The sequence below is a fragment of the Artibeus jamaicensis genome, unplaced genomic scaffold (genome assembly GCF_021234435.1).
Source record: "Artibeus jamaicensis isolate MK-2021 breed Jamaican fruit bat unplaced genomic scaffold, CSHL_Jam_final scaffold_474, whole genome shotgun sequence".
NCBI classification, from domain to species: Eukaryota; Metazoa; Chordata; class Mammalia; order Chiroptera; family Phyllostomidae; genus Artibeus; species Artibeus jamaicensis.
Genome location: NW_026522046.1, coordinates 18,872,113 through 18,898,522, shown reverse-complemented (window position 1 = coordinate 18,898,522; position 26,410 = coordinate 18,872,113). Strand labels below are relative to the sequence as shown.

Below are 26,410 nucleotides of genomic sequence, written 5' to 3'. Positions count from 1 at the left end.
ATCCTATAAATTAAAATCTACCTCTAAATAAAGTTCGTATTTTTGGTTGAACTTCCCATTTTTTAGTCATGCATTGTAAAACCCTGACCTACTACAGCACATTCTTTCCATTTCTAATCAATGTCCATTCAGCCAGAGCACTAACTGCTTCATAAGCTAAATTAGAACGCCTTCTTAAAGCTGATAATTCTCGGCACAGCCTCCTGAGCATCAAGTGCGAATTTCGAGAGAATCTGTCCCTGGACACAGTCAGCCTTATCAGCCTGAATCCAGACAGCTTTGGCTTCCCTTTGACTGTTACTACCCTGTACTTTCCCATCTCTTTCATTTGTGATGCCTTTGTGAATCCGCAAAATCGTGTTCAGAACACCAGTGGAAGAAAGAGCATAGGAGCCAGAATGCGTGTTTTCCTTGTGAAAGCACTTCAGCCTCCACAAATCTCTCTTCCTTGTTCAATTCTCACTGAGAACCTCATCTTGTGTCCTGTTTGCCTGCAGTCAGAAACTCTCAAATGATAAAGCTGGAAATGTGCTTTCCTTACACTGTCACATCAGGTGCTAACAGAGTGTTTGTTGTTTTTTTTTAAAATCAGATCCACTCTCTAAAATGAATGTCTTAAATCTAAGTCCATTCTGTGGCATTGGTTGTTCTATTTCTAACATTGGTCAACTGTGTCCTTGGCACCACTGACTGTTTTGGATTGAAGATATGTCTCAGCACAGGTGAATTGTTTTATTAGGTATTTTTATGGTAAATACAAGTTATCTTGTTTCAATGCACTTTTGTTTATATTTGTGTATATTATTATTTACTTAATCAATTAACATCTTTAGGCTACCTACTGTGCCCAAAATAGTATGCTAAGTGCCAGGAGTCTTTAGACCACATACTTGCAGTTATACACAGCATAGCATGAAATAGAAAGGACACTAGATTTAGCATTAGAAACCATGGGTTGGAATTTTGGCTTTGCCATTGAGTTGCTCTCAGACCTTGACCAAATCCAATGATCTCAGCTTTAGTTTCCATACTCAATCTGAAATAGGGCTGCTAATAGATTTTTCGCTGACTTCACAGGAATTAAATAATGCCAAATCGCTTTCTAAGTGATTAGTAAAAATTATAACTATAAAAATTGTCTGTGTTTTCCATCTTTAATGAACGTACATTTTAATGGCAGAAAATAAAAATGTATTTACAAATATAAGGGCAAAGTCTAGTGTTCACAAGAGAGAAGGACAGAAGAAGTTTTCCTGGGAACTAAATTATGTCCAGTTAGAGGAACAAAAGGAGTCTTTATGGAAGACGAATCTGAGCTGGAACATGCAAGGTGGTAGAATTTCAGTCTGTGGCATCGGGAGTGATGACTCCTGGCAAGGGGACTGAAATGAGCCAGAACGTGGAGGTAGCAAAAAGCTTCTGCAGTACGGAGCGACTCACTGGATTAGGACTTTGTGTACATAAAGCAAAGTAATGAGATGTGAGTATAGAAAGGGGAGTCGTGGCTAGAGAAGAGGGGTCAGATGTCAGGAGCTCACACTCCATCCTGTAGGCATCAGGAACACATTGAACATTTTGGAAATCACCAGTGCTTTCTCACCAGTAACTTTCAGCAAAGACCCAATCAGTTTTAGACATGAGTTTATAAAACTCTTCGGCATAAATGATTGTTTTGATGGAAACAATAGTTCTGCCAATACATCTAACTTACATCCTAAGCTGAACATTTCACATCTCAGTGAAATGGGAAAAAATAAAGGGATTAAGAAAAACCCTCATAGACACAACAGTAGGGCAGTTACCAGAGGGAAAGTGGAGTGGGTGAGGGGAAGGTGAAAGGGGTATGGGGGCAATAAACAGTGATAGAAGGAGACTTGATTTGGGCTGGTGAACACACAATGCAATATACAGTGGATGTGTTACAGAACTGTACACCTGATACCTATATAATTTTATTAACCAATGTTGCCCCAATAAATTCAATTAAAGAAATAAATTATCTGCATTTGAGTTACCTCGCTGATTTTGAGATTCCTGGACTTCTCCTTAAATAATGGAGGACACCATAGAAATTTCTCTTTTAAAAAAAGCAATGTTAATCTGAATGGAAAATTCTAGTGTCTGCTCTTAAGTGTGTACTAATTATGGGCCCAGAAAGTAGAATACTTCAACTTTGAATATATTAAAATCTGGTGGGTATTCTGTTAAACTTCCATTTAGTAAGTACTAGCATGGAAAATAGAAAATGTCCAGGACTGCAAAAAGTAGTCAGGGAAGTGAGAAATAATCATTAAAGTGCCAGGACGGTGAGTTCCAAGGTAGAAGAGAGAACTAGGAGAGTGAATGTTGTCGATATTATCGACCTCTCCAGAAAGGTCCAAAGTACAAGGGCTGTGGCATGCTCTTTTCTCTGCCTATTAGACAGTCTCAGGAAACCTCTGACCAGGCAGTTCGAGCAGTATGATGAGTGAGGCAGCTAAGCTGTGAGAGGAAGGAAGGAGAGTGAAGCAGAGACAGTAACTGTTGGACCACTGGTTTTTGAAATTGGACGAGTAGCACAATGGTGAGAAGAGGGGGTGGAAGGTGGAAGGCATGGGGGGAAAGACCAATAGCAAAGAAGAGAGGAGGAGTTCAGATGAGTGGAATAACTCATGTCACAGAGCCGGAAGGATGGAAATGGAATCAGATCAATGACATGATGGAGAGGACTTAGATGCCCTAGGAAGAAGCGGCAGAGGACTGGAAATAGCAGGCAATTTTTTTATAGAATGAAGGAAGTCCTTCTCAGCGAGATCAAGATTCACAGTGAGGTGAAGGAGGAGCAGCTCTTGGGACCTGAGACGTGTATGCAGGGGGATATGTAATTCCTAGGGCCCAGTACAATGTGCGGGCGGTGTTCAAAGAGCATATTGGTGCCAGCATATAAAACTTTCAGTTTTCTTTAATGGTATCTCTCTTTCATCCTGTTATGTTGTTTTTTATTTTCTATTATATTCCTAGGCATGGGGATGCTTGGGGAAGAGCAATTACTCACAGCTGCTGGGAAGTCGCACCTTGCAACTCAAAACATGTGTGTCTGAGCATGACATACCACCCCAGCCGAGGCAGGAAAGTCAATCCCTTCTTTCTACTACCTGTACTCACAATAGATGCATGAACCCCAAGGGTCCTCTGTGCACAGACTCACTTGGTATTGAATGAGAACTGGGTGAGAAGCTCATCCTACAAAGTCACTCTCCAGATGCCCAGTGATGCTGCCGCCCTGGAGTGGGGCCAGCTCCTGCTATAACCTGCCAAGATGCAGCAGGTTTTCCAAACCCCAACCTTCCCCCAATTGGTGCTCAGGCCCCACAAAGGGGTGTGGGCAGCAGAGAGCAGGTGAGGTCAATGGGTGCAGATGGCAGGAGGTTGCTAGGCAGCCTGGAAGACCCATCCCAGAAGGGAAGCAAAGGTGGTAGGAGGTGGAAACATATATAAGCTGAATCTCCAAGTCCCTGGTTCACGCTCTATTCCACCTGACTTCACTTACAAAACACAAATGCTACCATAAAAGTATTAAATATTTTTAAATGGTGAACAGAGAGCATTAAACCATAAGCACAAGGCCCTTCTGGGTCCCTTGCCATTGTGCTGGCGCCCATGAGGCTGCCTCTGACTGCATGTACTGTGCATGTGCAATGTGTAGTGAGTGTGTCATAAAAAAGCTTGGAGCAGTCACTGTGGAATTCAACAGGGACTCAGCATGAGCTACAGGGGCTGGGAGACTCTCTTCAGGGAAGCCATCCTTGGCTGGTGTCTTCGAAGGTAAAGTACAGTGAGTGGGCAGCAGGGCCACACTATGATTGTGATGGAAACAGGCATGTGGGCCTTTCTCCACAAAAGAGTAAAATGTATATTTTATGATTGTGGTGATAGAAAGATGAATGTGTAAATAATTATATATTAAAAATACTTTCTTCAACCTAAAAGGTTAAGATATAAGACATTGATGTGGGCCTCTGAAAGTATCAAGGGTTCTAGGTGCTGTACCTGATGGGTAAGTCGTCCCTGTGGACAGCAGGTGTGTTGCAGACCCAGCGCAGTAGATGAGGGGTGGGGTCAGGGGAAAGGATTCCAGGGACCAGTGGCAACAGCATGATGTCCTGGCTGGGCGAAGAGAGGCAGGGGAGTCTGGAGGGAATGAGGGATTGTTAGGTGAGGGTATGAAGCCACAGTGAAAGGAAAGGCAAGTACTTAAGAGGATTGGGGCGATTAAAAAGTGGAAATGTGGGGTAATATTAGAAAATAGTCTAAGTTTTATGGTGCTGAAACATTCAAAACACAGACTGGTACAATGCTTTGGTGCAGATGAAGGCCAGACACGGGCCACGTAACTTTTTATTTTTATGTTTGATTTTAATTGTTTGCCTTTATAGATATACAATACATGAAGTTATCAATAAGTAATTCCATAGGTAATAAATTCTAGGGAAATATAGTTTTTTGATGATTCTTAAATTTTATGAAGGAAGGATCCTTAAATTAGATTCTCCTAGATTCAGTTTATTTGTGCCTTTCAAAAGAAATGAGAAAGGGAACGTTGTTTTGCTGTAGTTGGGCTTTTAAAGTAAACAGTGCACCAGTTTTTGTAAATAGCAACTTTAGGGCTTGAATTCAGCACATTTGTACTTAATTTACAAATGCTAATATTACTGAGATAATTTAAGCAATATAACATCAGATTATACATGAGCTATTTTATAATAACAGAAGTCACATTTAATCGCAGGTTAAGTGACTACATGAAAAAGGAACACAATTATTTTAATGGATTTCTAATTGAAAACTTAGATCCTGGAGAGTGTAGAGGTGCACTTTAAATTAAATTGATATTTCTTGGAAGTTTGGTTAAAAGCTGCTGGCAAAGAGAAATTTTTTAAAAGATTCTATTTTTAATATGATATTTTATAATAAATGGTACCTATTTTGGTAAACATAAGATGAGGAAAAGTACAGAGAAAGAGCAGGAGCATATAATTTAATAGTGGGCAAAAATATAGTTATTTTTCTAAAAAAAGAAGTATAACTGAAACATAAAATGTTAATTCTCCCATCCAAGTACTAACCAGGCCCAACCCTGCTTAGCTTCCGAGATCAGATGAGATTGAGCGCGTTCAGGGTGGTATGGCCGTAGACATAAAATGTTAATTCTCAAAAGTAAAAATGCGCCAATTAAGGAAAGGCACTAAATTTACCAAATAAATGAATTGGAAAAACATTACATATTTGCATTGTTTTATTTGTTTTTTTTATATTTTAAAATAACTTCCTCTGATTGAGAAAAATGTATAATTATTGTTTTTTTCTTTCAAATGTTTTATAATGTGATTAATGTTACATAAATTTAAAAAGGACATCATGGAGGAGGAGACAAAGAAATAGGAGGAAGACAGAAAAGAATTAAACATTGAGCGTTCTTCAGCTGGAACGTTTAATCAGAGTCTGAATAGCCATTTATTAAAAAGGTTGAAGAAGGGACTCCTACGGTGGGAGAAGTTTGGAATAGTTGATCTTCCACGGTCCTTTCAAGTTCCACAATTGAATAAATCAGTTCTTTCTAGCGCATTTATAAAAAATTTTTACTAGGAAAGAAATAAAGGTGACAATAGAAGTAATATACAATTTAACTATCTTCACAAAAATATAAAGGAAACTCAGGTTTTTGTAATAGAAATGAAGAGCAACCCCAAGCATCCTACAGAAATGAAAGGGCTGCCGAGTTCTTTCCCAGTAACTTGAACATGTGTCCTTGATAAGGTTCTGTTTCTTCTGACTTGAGTCAAATGCCTCCCCCAATCACCGTGGTTAGGGACATGGAATTCTCAGGTTTCCTTAGCCAGGGTCTTGCACCCGCCTGTAGTTGGTAGTGGCAAAGGGTAATAATAGTCCCCACTCTATCCCAGTCCACAGGAGAAGAATGCATAATCAGGAAAAAGAGAAGAGGGGAACAGTTCTGTGCAGATAAAACCATTACTACAACCCTCCAAAATTATATCAATCCATCATTGTGACTGGCTCTGTCAAACTCTTATGCGTGGTATGAATGATGAGAGGCCTGGATGTCTTAAAAGAGCCAGTTTGTTTTAGTTGATTTGACTGCCTTTAGATTGGGATGTGCAGAGGAAGTGAGCTAAAAGGAGGTAGGATTAATCAGAGGTATTGAAAAGGAGAAAGGCCGGTTTGTGAGGTTCTAAGTCTTAATTCCCAGCTCCTGGATTCTCCTCCTGTTTCCCCATCTGCCCAAGGCCCCATATCAACTACATGCCTAGGTCTTTGCCAGCGGCTGGCTCTCTGTCTCTCCTCTCTCGCTTCCACAAGAGATTTTTCTCTTTTCCTAAATCTGATATGTGAGGATATGGCTAATCAAAACAATCTACCCTGAGATGAAAATGCTGGACTCATGTTCATTTTTTCAGGTTTTTTTCTATTAACTCTTATAATCAATGAGAAAGAGGAGGTTTGGCGTGAAGATTTCCTATTTATCTATCATCTATCTATCTATCTATCTAGCATCTATCTATCTATCTATCTATCTATCTATCTATCTATCTATCTATCTATCTATCTATCTATCTATCTATCTATCTGCCTTTTTATCCATCCATCTATCTATCTGTCCATTTATCTATTATATATTTATCCAACAGAATCCCCGTTTGCATCCTGTCCTGTATCCCAGCACCTGGGAACACATGTACCTTTCAAGCGGTGACCTCTAGAGTACCCAGAGCTTCAGTTGTCGTCCACCACCCATCAGTTGAGACCCTTAGAATTATGTATTCAAAGATCTTCAGAAGTATCCTTGACTAATTTCTAGATTAAATTATTTACCTCAGTCAAGTGGGAAGTCAGCCAGATAACTGCTATTTATTACGAGCCTCTGATTTCCCGTGTTCGTCCACCCATCCCCTCTGGGTCTGCCTCTCCCACTCCAGATGGGTCTCCATTACACTGAGCACCACCTAAATGTTGGAGTCATGTTGGGCACAGAAGGAAAGAGCAGAATCAGAAACAGCCACCATCCCAAAGATTAAAATCTCTTGGAAGAGCATATCATTTATTCTCTTGGGGAATGAATTGTGAGTTTGGTTCAAGGTTTCTGTTTTACTCATCCAGTGCCCAGGGTGAATGTCATATTCACCCCTGGAAATAATATTCTCAGCTCTCAGCCCACAGAAGGTTTCTTCCTTCCTTAAAAGTTGGGGGGGGGGGGAAATCAATGTATTTAGACCATGGGTTGAAATGGGTATAGAAAAAATTAGCTAAAGCAAAACCAACTTTAGGGATTTGGGCTCAGGCTTCATTTTACAGAATTACCCACCTTCTTTTGCCATTGGTGCCTAGTCCTGTGATATACAAAAATAAAATATAATCTAATAGACCCATGAACACATGACCTTGGCAGCTCTGTAAATAAAGAAGAAAAATAGATTATTTGAGATTTAGACAAATTCTGCACTTTAGCAAAAAGACTGACAGTTATCAGAAGGGATGGGGGATGGTCTACTGGATGAAAGACAGTGACGGAATTAGCCACAGAACATATATGCATGACCCGTGGATACAGACAACAGTGTGGGGATGGCCAGAGGGATGGTGGGGGTGAGGACTGGATGGAGGTGGGCAAAGGGGGTAGGGAAGTGGGGACATCTATAATAGTGTCAGTAAAAATAAAACAAAAAATTCAAACAAAAAATGATTTTGCATCTCATTAAGTAATGTCAAATTGATGTGTATTAAGAATATCTAGTAGCTCTGTGTATTAAGAATATCTAGTAGCTCTGCAATTTTGAGTAAGCTCTGCTTTATTTTCTTTGTTTGCTGCTCTTTCACACAGAGAGAGTGTGATGACAATGTTATATCCTAATATCCCAGAGTGTTATCACACTGGTCCTCAGGCATGTGATTAGGTCATGTTATGGATGAGGCAGCCATATAATAGATCCATGAAAGCGTGACCTTGGCAGCTCTATTTTCAATAAGGAAGAAAGAATAGACTATTCAAGGTTTAGAAAAAATTTTAAAGAAGTAGACATCCCCAAAGGCTAACTTACTATTCACATTCTGTACTTTAGCAGAAAGACCTTATAATTTCCATATCTACCAGACCTTTTCAGGCACCATTTTATTTGATTTTCAGCAGCATTCATAGTATATTCACTTTCTTTTAAAAAGACGTTTCTCCTCAGGCACCTGAATTCTATACTGTCCTGCCCCTTTCCGCTCCTTTCTACCTTCTCTCAACTCCTCCTTCTCAGTCTCTTGCTGAATTATGTTTCTCTACAAATTCAGATACCCACTACTCATCTATTGTTTTTTCAAACTTCCAACTAATATTATTGTGCCTATCCTATGGGCCAGCCACTGTCTTTAAGGTATTGGAAACACAGTGATGAGTAAAACACATGCTATCTCTGCCCTCGAGAAGCTAACAATAGAGCAACAATCGTTGGCTCTTTGAATTGGGTATTTGTGTTCTCTCTGTTCTTTAGAATCATAGGAAGGCACACTAGCATGACATCTTTTCTTTCCCTCCTTTTGAGGTAACACACAGGATCAGATTGTCAAATCAGGCTCAGACAGATAAGACACTCAGGATCCTGTTTTACTAATAATGTCAAGGCTACAAGCAATTAGTAAGTAGAGGTAAAACAGGGAGGAGACGAGAACGTCCTTTGTGGCTTCTAGGATCCTTCCACTCTGCAACGGACATGCCCTCTCTAACCCAGAGTAACACATGCGTATGTGTGTGATTTCTATTTCCTATCCTATCACACTCTAGGCAGAGTCTGGGGTTTTACCGTATTCTTATGCTCACAAAGTAACCTGTTACTGTTTCCTGGATGCTGACAGAAGACATGAGACTCTTGGGTCGGAAATAGAGGCTTTATTACTTATGGCAAAAGCACTAGCCAGAGATTCATCTGTTTGTGTCAATTTCCCATGCTCCCCGAATCCCACAGCAGTAACCCAGAGGGCTCATCTGGGTGCCTGCATATGCAGTTGGTCACACGGTGCAAGGGAAACGCTGAACTTGGGGAAGCCACCACTTTTATGGTTTGTGGAAACAAGCCTGCTCTGTTTCTCAGGGAAGATGTTATTAGCTCATCTGTCTGTGCAAACGCAAGCCTGAAAAAGGGCTTGGATACAGAGTGAGCAAGGCCCTCAGCATTCTTGGCATACCCAACAAAAATGTGTGGGGATGCTCAGGGCCTACAGGGGGATTGTTTTCCAAACATACACCTCCTCTTGGAATGCACTAGTGCGGTTCAAAATTCTCAAGTTATTGAGAATTTCCTTTTTTCTCTTACATCTTTAAGTCAGCCCTCTTTATTTGCATCTTTTTAAAATACATTTTATTGATTATGCCACTACAGTTGTTCTATTCCCCCTTTCATTCCCCTCCACCCTGCACACCTCCTCCCCCACCATTCCCCCCCCTTTAGTTTATGACCACGTGTCTCAAGTTCTTTAGATTCTATATCTCCCCTACTATTCTTGCCCTCCCCCCATCTATTTTCTACCTACCATCTATGCTGCTTATTTTCTGTACCTTCTCCCCCCTTCTCCTCCTCCCACTCCCCTGTTGCTAACCCTCCATGTGATCTTCATTTCTATGGTTCTGCTCCTGATCTAGCTATCCTCTTAGTTTGCTTTTGTTTTAGGTGTGGTTGTTAATAACTGTGAGTTTGCTGTCCTTTCACTGTTCATCTTTTTTATCTTCTTTTTCTTAGGTAAGTCCCTTTAACATTTCATATAATAAGGGCTTGGTGATGATGAACTCCTTGAATTTGATCTTATCTGAGAAGCACTTTATCTGCCCTCCCATTCTAAATGAAAGCTTTGCTGGATAGATCAATCTTGGATGGAGGTCTTTGGATTTCATGACTTGGAATACTTCTTTCCAGCCCCTTCTTGCCTGTAAGGTCTCTTTTGAGAAATCCGCTGACAGTCTGATGGGAACTCCTTTGTAGGTGACTGTCCCCTTATCTCTTGCTGCTTCTAGGATTCTCTCCTTCATTTGAATCTTGGCTAATGTAATGATGATGTGCCTTGGTGTGTTCCTCCTTGGGTCCAACTTCTTTGGGACTCTCTGAGCTTCCTGGATTTCCTGGAAGTCTATTTCCTTTGCCAGATTGGGGAAATTCTCCTTTATTATTTGTTCAAATAAGTTTTCAACTGGTGGTTGTGCCTTTCCCCCTTCTGGTACCCCTATAATTCGGATGTTGGAACGTTTAAAGATGTCCTGGAGGTTCCTAAGCCTCTCCTCATTTTTTTGAATTCTTGTTTCTACATTTTTTTCTGTTTGGTCATTTTTTTCCTCTTTCTGGTCCACTCCTTTGATTTGAGTCCCAGTTTCCTTTCTATTACTATTGGTTTCCTGTTCATTTCGATTCATTTCAATTAGTTTAGCCTTCATATGTTCCTCTAAATTGTGACTAAAATCAACCAGGTCTGTGAGGATCCTGATCACCAATGTTTTGAACTGTGCATCTGAAAGTTTGGCTATTTCTTCATTGCTTAGATTTATTGGCTCTGGGGCTCTAAGGTCTTCTTGAGCCATGTTTTGATTTGTTTATGCCTGTTAGGTATGAGGAGCGGAGCCTTAGTTGTTCACCAGGGCGGGGCCACCCAGGTCGTTGGTTTGTGACTCTGCAGGCGGGGGCGGGGTCAGAGAGGGACAATGGCGGTCCCCTCTGCCGCTTCCTGCCACTGGGGCCTGCATGGTCTGTCTCACCACTCCCTCCTTCACTGGTTTATCTGCACGCAAATGTGTGACCATGGTCAGCCCTCAGTGAGTCCACCGCCTTGCACCCTCAGTGGGTCCGCCCGCTTCTCCACACCTGGGATCCACCTACAGCTGCCGGCGCACCTGGGTCGCACACCTGGGTCTGCCCGGTGGATCTTTCCTGCCCGACCCTGCTCTGCTGCTGGCTCTGCCCCTCTTATTGGTTTGGCTGAAGGGTTCGTTGTTGTCAGACTTCCGTGAAGTTCAATTTTCTGTGGTTTTGGCTGCGTTTTTATTGCTAAAACTTTGTTGTTTTTAAATTTGGTTGTGGGAGGAGGCACAGTGCTTCCACCTATGCCTCCGTCTTTATTTGCATCTTGCTATCAGACTTTAAACTGCTGCAAGTTTCTTCTACCTTAAGAACATCCTCTCTCTTTGCTATACTCTCCTACCCAAATACAACCCCCTCTCCTTAATGGTAAAACACTGCGATGTATGTGTTAACTCTCTGTATTCCTTCTGTCTCCCACGTCTCCTTCAATCCAACCCACTGCAATCTGGGGTTTGACATCTTATAGCTGATGTCAAAGAAATAATTTCACATGCAAGTCTACAGCTATAAGTGAGCTAATGACTCCAAAGGAAAAGAACTTAGTCCAAAGAAAGTATAACACATAAATTTTACATAGACTGAAGGAGAAATACAGGCCTCCCTGAGGTCGTGGTACTTGAGTGGACCTCTACAAGAGGCATAGATACTCAATAGGTAAAGGAAGGGAAATGGAAATAAAAGGGAGTACAGAGCCCTCGAGGAACTTAAAGAGAATCAGCATTTCTGAAACATAGTAGGGGGAAAATAATAGCAAGACAGAATTAGAGAAAGAGGCAACAACCAGACCACAGAGAGGTCTGAAGATCATCTTGAAGTTTAGTCCAATCCTATGAGTGATGGGAAGTGACTGGAGGGCGTAAAACTGACTGGAGTGAGGGAGCCGATGGTATAACTTTTCCTTTGAAAGCACCACTGTGGTGCAGCATGAAGACAATAGAGGACCCACCAGTGAATATGAAAGGAGCTCTAGTAGGGTATTGCAACCATTCATACCATTCGGATTTTAGGGGTATCAATGGGGGTGAGAAGTGTACAGATTTTATATGTTTTAGGAGATAAGTAAAATTTGATATTTGCTCAGATATGGGTGAAGGAGAGGAAAGTCTCAAGGATGACTCCTAATTATTAAGCTTGTGCAGGTAGATAAATGGGTAGCTGAAAAATCAGCCCAGATTTTCCTCCTGATTTTAGTCCACATACTCAGTTTCCTACTAGATATCCCCCACCCCACTTGTCCACCAAACAATTTATGTCCAAAACAACTCTTTCTAGTATCAGATACTCCCCTCCTGTTCTCTCTCAGTGAGTCCCACAACCCTCAACAGAACCTCTCCAGTCAGTCAACCTCGAGTCTTTCTTTTCTATCCTAGCCAGTGCATAACCAAGCCATGATGGTTTTAACCAAGTTATATTGGTTTTATCTTTTTAACACCTTTTATATCTGCCCACATCTCTATTTACACTGCTGCAAGCTTCCTCATCACTTTTCATCTGGATTTTGGCTTCTCTGCCATCAGCCTCTCACCTCTCTAACTTGCCCTTTGCCCTGCTAATGCCCATTGGCCATGAAGTAAAACCATGTTTCCTTAGTATGGCGGCCCCAGCCACATCTCTAGAATTTGCTAAACAATTTCCATGTCTATTTTCTACGAAAGCATATACTCTCCTGTCTTCAGCACAAGCTTTTTGAGCTTTGTTTCTAGTACTGTTACTCATTTCAAAATACACATCATTATTCTGTTTGCCTCCTTTTGAGCTAGGTCATTTTTGCTGCAAAAGGCCGCCTTCATTCCTGGGTGAATACGTTAGCTAGAAAACTGGTAACATTTTTAAGATTTTTCTTACAAGAGCAGAATGTAGAGAAACAATGGTAGCTGCAGAGTAACCAACATGCGTTACTTTTGTACTAACTGAGCATCAAGCTACCAGAGGTTGTAGCTGCCAAGAAAGGAACAAGAGGAGAAATCAGAGGCCAAGGTTTGGCGGACAAGCTAGAGAAGGCCCATGTGCAGGGAGATTGTGAGGTACCCTTCAGAAGGCACCTTCATCCTTTCTGGCACTATCAGAGGTATCACACCTTTCCACAGGCAGCTTGATAAGCTCTTAATGTTTTTAATAAAACAAAAACAAAAATAGTGACAAATCTCCAGTTGTATTGGAATCTTGAGAGAATATAATTGCTCCAATGAATGCTATCAGAAGAACTAAGTGACTTTTCCTGACCCTTAATCACATATAGACCAAGCCATTTTACTGATTAGAGGGTAATAGAAACTTTTGAAAACTGTGTGGTGAGTTTGAGCTGCACTTGATAGCTTCCTCCTGCACACTGGCTTTACATTACGCATGTATCAGTTAGGATGATATTGCTTATAAACTCAAGAATCATGCAATTCAGAGTGCGTAAACAATAAAAAGAGGTTGTTGGATCACTTTACTGAGAAGCCCAGAGGTAGGGAGGACTTCAGGCATGGTTTAATCAGGGTTCTATATTTTGTTTTCAGTTGGTCCTTCAGTTGTGTCTTGTTTGTTGGCTTTATCTTTAGTGTAGCCTCACTCATGGAGCAAAAGGGCTTCTGCAAAATGTCTCACACCCACAATTACAATCTGCAGAGCAAGAGGGCCTCTTTGTCCCAGGATTCCCAACATTTTTTGTTGAACTTCATACTTACTGGATCATACCTGAACTAATTCATTCATTCCTGAGAAATCTTTATGCTGATGAAGAGGTTACCTGGTCAAGTCAGTGCAGCACATGGAGGTGAGATTATACCACGTAGAGTCTAACCTCTGACTCAGGAGTAGAATGGTGTTCCCCAGCTCCACATAAACTACGTGACTCTTCTGAAATGAAAGAGATAAAATTAATGCCCTGAAGGAAAACCTTGGAGTTTAGTGTGTGTGAAGAAGACGAGTGAACCCCAAGCAGGCAACCAGTGTGTAGTCACGACAGATGCAGTTCACATGTGTTCATTAGCAAACTTTGAAATTATTTCATGTACTGGGTATTTAAAGCTATTTGTAAATGGTCAAAAACAAACATCAAGAATTTACTGCAAGAGTAAAAAGGAGTAAATGCAGTCAGAGCTGAGTTCTAAGAAATCCCATTGATGAATACGGGTGGATAAGATAACTGAATGCTGCAGGTACCTCTCAAACCACACACTCACTTATTCGTTTATAGAACATTTATGAACTATCGACTCCATGCCAGAGAATGCTTAATACAACAGGACCTTTGGCCTAAGACGTTCGTTCATTCAATCAGGCACTACAGCATCACAAGCAAAAAGTCAGCAGTTTTGATATGCTGTAGTATATCAGAGTGAGAGTATTATAGCAGAACACAGTGAAAATAAAACCACATGGAAGATCTCATGAAATTGCTACAACACTCTTCAATATTTCCTTCAAACCTAACATTCTGCAATGCAATCTCCAACATAAAGCAACCCAAGAGCACTCATTCTCAATCAACAGGTTTTTGAAGGCAGTATGTTAAAAGGCAAATGGCAGGATAATTTATCTTACTCTGGTTGCAGAGTGTAAGAAAAATAATATGAAACTATTCTTGTTTAGAAACAAAAGTGGATCATTGTCTGAGGGAGCTTTTATGTGCAAAATACATCTGATAATAAATGGAATTATCAAATGAAATTCTTTTACACTATTATATTCTGTGACCATCTGGGGAGACAGTTTTGGAGATAAGTACAGCAGAAATATTTAGAGAAAGGACAGTAAAAAGGAAAAATAGCAGACATGGTTGATTTTCTTTGATATCCTTTTATAGTATAAAAATCATGAAATCCTTGGTCCATATCACAGTGACAATGCTGAAAAAAATTTAATCACTTCATCATTATCCCCAGCAGTGCCCTGAAGCTCCAGTTCTAAGGGCAGGGCTTTCTGTCAGCCACTAACATAAAGATGTAACGCTGAGAGTTTATAGAGAACTACTTTCTTCACATGGAGTACACTTGATAATAACATTTTAATGTAATATTGACATTTCTGGTTTTTAACTCCGTTGGGCACCATCTTGATGGACGAGAAAATCACCTGTGACAGCTTCAGCATGAGTGTCTAATACCATGGCAATTTAACCTGGCTTTATCCTATGTCAGGGATATTCCGTCAGAGAACTAAAGTGTCCTTCATGTTTTACAGAAGCAAGTCATCTCTAATAACAGATGCTGCTAAAATTGTATTAAATTATTAACTGTTATTGAGTGAATATTGTAGGAAATATCCATGGTTTCTTTTCAGAGGTGCTTGGTAAATGATGAATATATATTTATTATAGATACATAATATTTTGTTTGGAATATTGATTATCCATTTGGACTGGTATATTTTGGGCAAACAATTGAGAAGTTGAGTCAAATCATGACATTTGTGATCCATGTGACATTAATGGTTAAACGAAGTATTATGCATGCTCTGGCTACTCAGAGCATAGACCATAGTGCAGTAGCATCAGAATTACATTCAACCAGTTAGAAATACAGAATCTTGGCTCCCAGCCCCAGGTCTGCAGAATACGCATATGATTTTAACGAGATCTTTAGGCGATTAAAACATTAACCAAGTCGGGGGGAATCTCAACTCTGGCTACACATTAGCATCACTTAGAGTGTTTTAAAAGTGATTCCCAGGCCTTACCCCAAACAAATGAAATGAAACTCTTTAAGGGCAGGACAAAAGCCATGGGTATTTTGCCCAATATCATGTTCACCATGATTTGCACACAGGTTTGAGAACTATGGTTTAACACAATGGCCAAACCATCAACAAATTCAGTGTGTTCTGAAAGGGCAAAAAAAGAAAAAGGAAGTCAAACCAATTACTTTGTATTTGGTACCACTCTATAAATGATTGATTTTTTTAAGTGTTAATATGTTTGCTTAACTACTGTGTAAACACAGCCTATTATATCTCAACCTGCCTGAAAGTGTACTGTATTTTAAATCAAGACCAGAAGCACCTTGCCTTCCAAATTAATTAAAAGTAGATCTTAGATGTGTTTTTTCAACTTTATTTCCTTTCGCCAACCTTGTTTTCTGAACTGACAAGTCTAACTGCCGAAGGTCAGGCACTGCACCCTTGGGTTGCCCTCCCTCTTTTCTGCTCGCTCAGCTCTCAGTTTTGAACGCCAAGCGCTCCCTTATCACTCTTGCCCAAATGCTTCTCTCCCCTGATTTGAGATGTTGCAGCTGTTTCTATCATGCACGCTCACCTTACGTTCTTGCCTTGTTCTTGCCCTATTTAGTGGAGTGAAATTACTTGGTTTTTTAAATTTCTGTATATAAACTCAAATATTAGCTATCTAGTCCAAGTTCTCATATAAGAATAAGAAAGGGGAAAATCATAGCATGGTACTTATGGTAATCGTTATAACCCCGTTTTGTAGATCCGACTGAGTTCAGAAAGGCACCGTGACAGGCTAGTAAGTTTCAGCACTAAGATATTTTTTTTTCTCAAGACTATCAGACACAAAGCACAGAGAAAGTTTGGTTTGCTTTCACTTGTGTGTGTGTGTGTTTCCAGCAGAGTGCTTTAATTACAGTTCTGGGGCAGATTAAGAATAAGAATATACTAAAACATACTGAAGCAAGATCCTTCTTAAAATTAGTGCCCACTCTTATGAGTTCTTTTTTATACTAATTGGGTTTCTTTTGTCAGAACATTATTGAAGCTTGATGGGTCAGAGCAAGGGAAAGTAATCATATATTACCTTTTACAAAATTGCTTTTTGTTACAAAAGGAATACCTGAACATTTTCTTGTAAAAAAGTGGAACATTGCAAATATGGATGAAAACTCTTGTCCAGCACCCCACACCCTCATCCTGCACTTGACACAGACTCTGTGTCTTTGTCCCCCCTCAGATATAATCATTTACATCTGTATGTATCCTTCAAGACATTTTGAATGTATTTAAGTACATATATATGACATAGTATGATCATTTTTGACATTAATATGTCAAATCCAAATAAAACTACCAAGGATACTGTGTTATCCAAAACATAGTACCCTTGGTAGTTTTATTTGTGTGTCTAATATGAAAGACCTGGGAAAGATACCTAATTCAGGGGCCGACAGAATTAGGATTCAAAGTTGTATCTCAACCCTGTGGAATAATACCCTAAAAATAAAAATTTAGGTAGAATAAATATCATGCCCTGCATGATGTGCAAGTAAGAAATGGAGAATTCTGATTTGACATTAGTTTATATGAAAAAGACATAGAGGTTTATTTATCACAGACCCAAAATTTAATAAAACTTCTAATGCTTTGAGATGTCCATAGTTCTTATCTCTGAAATAGCATTCTTTTAAATATATCTGAAATTGCTTCAGAATATACCATTTTAGAAGGAAAATACTAGATTGACAAACTGTGTCTAGTATAGTAGACTAGTAATTTTAAAATGTGGGACTTATTTTATGAGTTAGTATATTCTTTATATATTTTTTCATAAAGAGGCATGCCAAGTAAAAGAAAATTATGTTGCCTCCAGTTTTCATCGTAGCACAAAGCAGTTGTAACAGATCACACTGTATCAGCATGACAGGCACTGTCATAAGGCATGGCCATAGGACTCCCACTCAACGTGGATGTCTTCTTAAATAAGGACCTTGCCCTGCGGAGTTAATCTCAATGTAAAGCTAATTGTCTATTATGAGAACATATTTTAGTAAAAAATATTCATACTCAATCTTCTCTGCCGGAATATCTGGGATAGGGTCATGGGACGTCAGGGACTCTCGCTGCATGAAGCAGGTGCTCTCCGACGCCAGTGTTGACCCCTCTGCCTGACTTTGACCTTGATGTATGTCAAAGGCATAGATTTTGAAGAAAAAATTCTCCTAATAAAATTTAGAAGCTCATAACCCATTGATTACCTGAGAAGCATTACCAACATTGGTGAATATCTGTTTTGTATGTTATTTCAGGTACATAAGTACTGATTATGTAGGGTACAAGGAAATATGGGGTTTTTCTTTTCTAAAAGAATGCGAATATTATATTCATTTGTGAGTCTTGACCTCTTTTTAATTTTTTTCCTAAGATGAAAGGAACCTCTCACATAGGCATGTTAAATATTTTAAAAAGTGGAACCCTGACTGAAAAGGAATAAGCTCAATCAATGAACCAAGTGTATGGGTGTATTTTTAAGACTCCAGAAGATGGTTTTATTTGAATGTATCAGTCTATTCCCTGATGCCCACGATAGCACAGGAGAAGGAGATTCAAGGTCTTAACTTTATTACTGGCTTTATTCAGCACTATCAGACCAATAATAGGTGTTTATCTGCTAATGTGTGCTGCTCCAGATAGAGTAGCTCATTGTAATTCTTGCCTCCAGTTTCCCTGCCTCAAGGAAATATCTACATCTCAGATCTGTCTAATTAACCAGTATGTGAAGAATAGAGAATTGTGAGGCAGTCTTTATGTTCATTGTTCCTGGGGTTTAAAAAGCTCAATAAAGTTTCTATCTACATTTTGTTGTTTACACTGTGTAGAAAAATGGATCAAACAAGCAAAAGATTTGTGGCAACAGAGTCGGTGCCTTTGTACAATATAACACATATTGTGAATCAGAGAAATATCGTGCCACTTCTCTGAAGCTGACATTGGAATGACATTGTAATCCTGGCCATCTGTCTTCCTCTTCTAGATATCGATGAATGTGCGGTGGTGAACGGGGGCTGCCAGCAGCGCTGTATTAACACTCTGGGCACTTTCCACTGTGAGTGTGATACAGGATACAGACTCCATGCTGATGAACGCACCTGCATAAGTGAGTAAATATTAGGACCAGCTTGAAGCCGGTTTCAGTGAAAAATCAACCTGCTTCTGCAGGGGCAAATGGGAAAGGTTTTTCTATTGTAAAAATATCTGTAGAAGCTGGCAGTGTTTAAGCACGGTTCTCTCTCTTAAGATAAAAAAGATTTTTTGCTATTAAAAACTAAAAGACAAAAAAAGATGGCGAAGAAATTCTAGGAATTAACATTCACAAGCAAAATTTGAATCCCCAAGTGGGTGAAGATTTCCATAGCATATCATTCTGCCACATGCAGGGAAGTGTAAATTTGTTAGTTGTTGCTTTTCCATGACAAGGGAAGCAGAGAGCCACGCTGAAAGGGGAGTGTCAGGCCGTTACAGTCACTAGCTGCTGTGTTCTCTCATTTCAGACCGGACTCTGAAATGGACTCATGATTATAAAGGCAAAAGTTATAACTGATTATATACCAATTAGAGTTACTCAAGAATAGTTAAAATTACCCACATTAAATGAGATTACTATATATTTATTGTACATTAAAACGCTCTTAGATATTTTTATATGGTAGGATTATTACTTTATATCTTCTTTGTATGTTTTTGAATTTTATAGGTTTCTTAAAATGAGTGTGTGTTTTTAGGCACAGAATTAAAACCAACTGAATACATGTTGGAAATACTGTGCTTCCTGTATGATTTATTATGGCTTTGTTTTTGTTTTAGCAGAAATAGTATACTTAAAAGTGGTTTTTCATTGAATCATGGCCCTGAAATAGCATCAAGACAGGCACTGATTTTATCAGCTGGTCTCTTAAAAATATTTATTATATTAAAAGAGTAGCACCTTGAACAGCACAATTTAATTGCTGGCTTAATTTATTCGGGGCTTGTTAACTAGTCCATCTATTCAAAATGGCTAGGATTTTATAAGCATTCTATAATTATGAAATTTGAAATAGAAATAAGCTACCCTGACCTAGTTTCATAACATACACTCCCTCTTTCTTTAGCTGAACATGTCTTGTACGAAATGAGAGAAGGTCAGGGGACAGTTAAAGATGTCCTCCTCATAGGTCTGATTTCAATAAGAGCAAATGGAGGTCCTGAGAGGAAGAAAAGGACTTTTCCAAAGTGGAGTGAAACTCCAGATAGAAGTTGTAACCTGAAATCCAGTGAGCTCAATATTGGAAAGATTGTACCTGCAGCATGTACAAGCAGTGGGACAGGCACCATTACGTAATCCAGATACTCTCTTCTTACAGGATTTTACTGGGGTTAGCAATAGGGATCTCTTTCCCATCTCCATCCCAATATGTAAGGTCTGCAGCAAGCGACATCCTTAAATTGCCACCATCACTTCTCTCAGTTACAAATATTTAGAAGCAGCAAAATTATCAAGACATGCAATTGTGCTAATTATCAGTAAAGGTCGAGCAAGTGAATTATTGTGCCTGATACAAAAGCATTTTGCAAAGTAACCAATTTATATAAATGCATAATATCTGGTCTTTGTGATAAGGCAAAATAAATACTCTAGTAGCCAAGAAAATTATATTTACAGGTAAAATTAATTTTCTAAACCCTAACATTATTAGCTATTTCTTAGTGAAATCATGAAACTCTTTCCTTATTCCTTACCACCATTGAATTTTCCAATTTAAGTTTTAATGACATTAGGTCAAAAGTGGAGTTGGATAAGGATATTATGGCTTATCTTTTCTATTTCTACTCTTTAAGTCACAATTTCTATTGTACAAATACATTACAACATGGTAATGGCTTATTAACTGTTCCATATGGTGATCTTCTTATGCAGAATTTCAAGATAGTGTAAAATTAAATTACAGATATGGAGTGAATTAAGATTATGAAAAATGCAATCATTTTAAGGCATTTAACCTATTGAATCATTGAGTGTCATTCTACAGAATGTAGTAAACTATGAACCCATTGCTCCCCCTTCATGGAAATTTTGGTGCCTTTCTCATAGGCATATAGTGAAGAATTTTTTGTTTTCCTTGTTTTGAAAGAAGAGGCTTACTGGGAGAACTGGTTTCACACTGGTCTGTATTTTGAGTTACACTGTAGGAAGTGTCAGATATTTTTTTAACAGAAAATTAAGTTAGCTCCCTTTCCCTTCGGGAGTTTCTACCTGGCAGGCGATTGGGCATCAGAGTAGACAGAGATTTTCTCATGACCCACGACGGCAGGGCCACAAAGAGAAGATGGAGTTATGGGATTGTATGACTCTACTAGTTTGGTGTACTTCAAATTAATTGCAACCATTCCTGTCTTCCTTCTCTCTCTCTCTCTCTCTCTCTCTCTCTCTCATTTTTCTGCTCCATTCTGTCCATCAGTCATAGGGCCACACTAGTGTGACTTTTTGAATTAGAGCCTCCGGTCCCTTTTCTACTGTCTTTTAATCACAGCTACAAGGAAGTGAACTCTTGGCACCCCCAAATGCTTACAGAGTTTCAGATTATTTCATGTCAAAGATGGGTTCCCTCTCTAAGGGCTGTGCATTTGTGATGATATATGGCCAGCAGGTACCAGTTAGCCTCTGCCAGAATGATGAAGTTCCACAAAGTGGTTTTAGAGAACATGTCCTTAACAGCTGTATTTGGAAGCTGGAAGTGTGACAGTCCCTGGCCCGCTGTCACTTCTCCAGCAAGGCAGCATCAGGAAAGCCAGTCTGAGGGGGTCGCACATGTGAGGAGGATCACAGCCAGGGAAACCCACTGCACCTAGCTGGTGGCGAGGCACAGACACAGCATGGGAAATTGTGGGCTTCTTGCCAGATTTTCTTTGGTATTGGTGGTCTCCATGACCACAGCTGTTGCCAAACAATTAATAAACTTTTAAATTTCCCTTAATTGGAAACAAACAGCTTCAAAATTGGAAACTAGCAATCACCATAAAGACAGAGATGTTTATGTTCCTACTGGCCCACCATTAAATCTTGTCCATGTGGACTAGGGACAGAGGCACAGTGGAGTCCAAGTTGGTGTGTGGCCTTCAGTTTAAGCTCTGAAACCACTTAATTTATCCCTACACTCCAGATGCCACCTGTGTAAATTATAGAAATTGGGAAAACGACCTTAAAGTTATTGCATCTCCAAAGTATAATAATTTTATTGTTTGTGTAATTATTAATTTTTTGTAGATCACCTGTAATTTTTATACAACCTTGGATTTTGGGTAATAATTATTTTAAAAGGAATTTAGAATTTAGAAAGTCCAAACATAAAACAGTGTAAGAGTTTTATATCCAGTTTAACAGAAAGGAATATGTAACTTCAGTGTTTTTATTGAAAAGAAGTACACTGTGGTGCTTTTGTAAAAAATATTGTTTTCTATGTTAAAGAACCATATCTGGGAAAAGTCCAAGGAGAATAATGCAGTCCAATCTCTCTTCTTAGCGATAAGAAGTCTGAGAGCTAAAGACCTCAAGTAAGTTTTACTTTGAAAGAGAAAAGTAGTTTTCAGGAAAAACTGGCTAATTTCAATCCTGATCAAATGTTTTAAAATAATTTTTAATAAGTATCTTTAAAAAACTAAGAAAAATCATAAAGTTACTGTGAAATGATATTCTTACATTCTATTTTGGATATATCCCTGAGAGTTAAAACAACATATTTTAATAGTTATTTTAAATATTACCAGCTTGTAAACACAAATTTACCACTTTTTTTCTACATTTCTATTATGTGCTCCCACCATCATGATGGCTCTCCATTTTCCAAGTAAGCTATGTTTTTTTCCAATTTTACACTTTACTCTTAACATAGATTATCTCCCACCCCCAAGTCTTCATCTGACAAAACTCTACTTACCATGTTCCATAGTGAATATCAATTGTCCTCTTAAGTCTGCTCTGGTTACCCTAGCCAAGGGCATTTCATTCTCTCTCTCTCTCTGTCTCTCTCATAATACCATTTAATTTTATGTTGCCCTAATGATACATATAATATACAGTTTTATATGTATGCAATTGGACTTCAGACCCAATGAAAGTCACTCATAGCCTTCTAATTATGAGCTTCATATGGAGTGTTTTCCTTACCTTTTCTGATGGTCTCTGACACGGTAGCCACTCATTTTATATTTCTTCCTCCTGTCTTCCTGACAACACAAGTTCCGCCTTTAACCACAGCCTCTCTGTACCAGGGTCTGACTTTCAATCGTCTTCTGTCCTTGTCCCCCCACCCTACTCCTGTCCTCCCCTGAGACCCAATGTAATCGTATTTGTACTTGGGGCTTTTAGGAGATAATCAGGTTTAAATGAGCTCTTGAGGGTGGAGCCCTCATACTGGATTAGTGCCTTATACGGAGAAATACCAGGGAGCTTGCTCTCTCCGCCAGGTGACCTTGTGAGGGTGAAGTGAGAAGGGGACTGTCTGTCTGAAGTTAGGAAGAGCTCTCTTACCAGAAACCAAACTTGGATGAAATCTTGAGCTTGAAATATCTTACCTCCAGAACTGTGAGAGAATAAATATCTGTTGACTAAGCCTCCTAGTCTATTTTTTTTTTGCAGGGGAGGGGGGAGGTGGTAAAAGTAATTATTTATCTATTATACCCACCATCACTAGGTTGTGGAGACAGACTTTTCTCAAGCAGTTTTAAAGAGTGTTTATGTGGTTCAGTGTTTATTCGACAAGTGCTAATACAACTTTTTAAAATTTGTATATCTTCGTTGTTTTTTTTTACTTCATAAACTTTTATTTTGAAAGATTATGGGTTTACAGGAAGTTACAAAGGTAGTACAGATAAGTCCTTTGTACTCTTCACCCAGTTTCCCTCAGTAGTTTTATTTTAATACAATTTTACCAGCTTCAGATATAACTTATGTTCCATTGACTGCTATAAGTTTCAACATAGACATACACTGTATTTTTTGTACTATAAGACACACCCCCTTCCCATATTTGGGATAAACAATGGTTGTTAATGCTGCTGTTGAGTTCTGTTTACATTTACATTGGTGAAATATTATGTTATTTGTGTCATTAAATATTTTAGCACACTTTTTGCCTCAAAAAATTTTTTCCTATTTTTCTCCTCTAAAACCTAGCTGTGTCTTATGGTCCAAAAATATGGTATATATACCTGTGAAACTATCATCACAATTAAAATAATAATACCTATTATTTTAGGTATTGTTGCCCTCAAAACATCCCTTCTACCCTTTTTAAAAATATATTTTATTGATTATACTATTACAGCTTTTCCATTTTTCCTTCTCTTTATTCCCCTCTGCCCTGTACCCCCCCCCACCATCATTCCCTCACCTTACTTGATGTCCATGGTCATACATATAAGTTCTTTGGCTTCTGCATTTCCTATACTTCTTAACCTGCTCCTACCTACCATTTATGCTTCTTATTCCCTGTACCTTTCCCTCCATTCTCCCCACCTTCACCTCCCTGCTGATAACCCTCCATGTGATCTCCATTTCTGTGATTCTGTTCCTGTCCTAGTTGTTTGCTTCCAGTTAATTTTTTTACAGCAGTGAATATACTAATCTATTCTCCTTTATTCACCCCTTCCACAGTCTGTCTCCATTTTGCCTTTGTCTTTTTAGAAATAGGTCAATACATATAAAATATTCACAAGTATTAAGTTTTAGGGGTTATTGTAACAGAATATGCAAAGATATATATACTTTACCCAGATAGGTTTGCTTGTTGGGAAATATTCAAACTTGTTACAGTATTTCTAGCTTTGAACTTTGCTACTCTTCTCTATTACAAAATATGTTATCCCTTGCTAGCTTTTAATTGGTGATTTTTCTCATTGTTGAGAGGCAGACTTTAGGAGATATTATTAAATATAAATAATGATAATGTAGAGTATACTCTTTCTATTACCAGTGGATATTGTTTAACAGCCAGGGACTAGATACCAAAATAATTTATATTACTCCATTTTTTTAATTTAGCTGTGTAATTTACATTTGACTACCTTGTTAGATTTTAGCTATAATTTGATATACTTCACAAAATCCTTTCCTGAATTGCCATTTTTTAATAACAACCTTATGAAACATGCTCAGCTCAAATCTCCAATCATAATCATGTTCTTCCCCTGATGTATTTGTTGAATTAGCCTTCCCAGAAGGATGAAATAATTAAATGATTGAGAGTTTTAATGCTTGCACTGTTCTCTTACCTCTCTTCCCTGCCTTTCTCACATAATTTTATTAACATCTGCACTCACAAATAAACAAATGAAATCACTGATGTCTGTACAGAGAGACCTCGGGTAAATAACATTTTAATTATTTCAGTCTATGATACTGAAATTCTTCATTTACAGTTGCAGGGTCTGTTTTTGTTCAATGGCCTCTATTTACAAATGAAGAGTGAGAGGTGAGAAAAAATGGTTACCTGGACCTGACAACTAAGGATTTTTCTGTGTGATTAAATGTTCGATGTAGTAGGTCAGAGGTAATATTTTAATTCCAAATAAGCAAAAGTTAGGCAGCAAGAAAATAGAACTATAACCCAGAAACTTCATTAAATATATTCTTAGTAAAGCTTGAGCTTGCATATTCTTATAGAAGATTTTTATGAGTTTCATGTTTTTAAAAAATGCTAAACTTAGAAAAATATCAAGAAAAACCATGGATGAAATGGTCTTCCCACAATGGATTCTTTTGTTTTTGATCTCAGTGGTCTGATCAGTGATGTCTAAGTTTTATTTGATAAAAGGAACAGAAGAGTCTTTCTGGGGAATGCAGAGAGATTGCCCTCAAACTGGAGATGAAAGAGGTTAAAGACTTCCATTGTAACTGCCTTTCAATTAGTTGCATTATTTATGAAGACAAATTAGAAACAGAATTCAATTCAGATGACAGCTGATGTCTTGAATCAGGGCTACAGCAGGTTAAAAAAATTGTTTAGTCTGTCAGGCTGGTGGCGTCTCTCAGTCATTACCTGACTCATCGCCCTCGAAATATTAATCACTTTTCTGTGATAGATGAAAAATTTCACTCCCAGGAGTTAAACTTAAGAAACACTTCCCCTCTAGCCGCCTCATCTCTAATCTGTGGTCTTGCAAAAACCAAAGTTCTCGAGTTTTTATCCAGAACGTTGATTATTAACCCAATTCAAAAACTTTTTTCAAATACTTGGATTGTAAGAATATATTTAGCCATCTTCCTTTTTTCTACATTTTTCCTACAGCTTGCAGACTGGAGAAGGTAGGACTGCTACTTACCTGAATTCTACTTCAGCATAGAAGAGTTGTGAGATCTTGGTCCAGTTTTTCCTTGAACTGAACACTGTGATGAACTCTCCCTTCTGTATCCCAAGTCAAAACAAAACAAAATGACGAAACATTGGACTTACCAGTCACCCTTTCTTCTCTTCTCTAACTCTATGTGAAAAGTATCTTTACATGTTTTCCTTCAGAATAACCTTTAGGATTTTTTCTAGTTTCATTTGTGAAATATTTATAAAAGTAAGATTCTTACAGTGTATTGTATCAAATAATAAAACCTAATATTAATTAACAAACAATTTTAAAGTTTTCTAAACAATACAGAATACCCACTGTGTAGGGTAAACTTAAATATGAAGAGATTAGAATAATATCTGACATATAATAAGTGCTCAATACATGGTGGCTTGAATCAATAACTTATAATTATTATAGATCTATTCTTACATTATTTTCCCACAGTTAGAATACCCATTCAGTGTGCAGCAATGCATAGAATGGGATATTCTGAATTG

At 38.6% G+C, this 26,410-nt stretch overlaps 1 protein-coding gene across 1 annotated transcript in view; it reads left to right on the top strand.

The window, feature by feature from the left end:
• Positions 1 to 26,410, top strand: part of LOC128626259 (EGF-like and EMI domain-containing protein 1) — a 203,190-nt gene that overhangs the window by 86,312 nt on the left and 90,468 nt on the right. Inside the window, 1 exon segment of the mRNA XM_053657730.1 lies at positions 18,568 to 18,690. Within this exon segment, the coding sequence (XP_053513705.1) occupies positions 18,568 to 18,690 (123 nt within the window).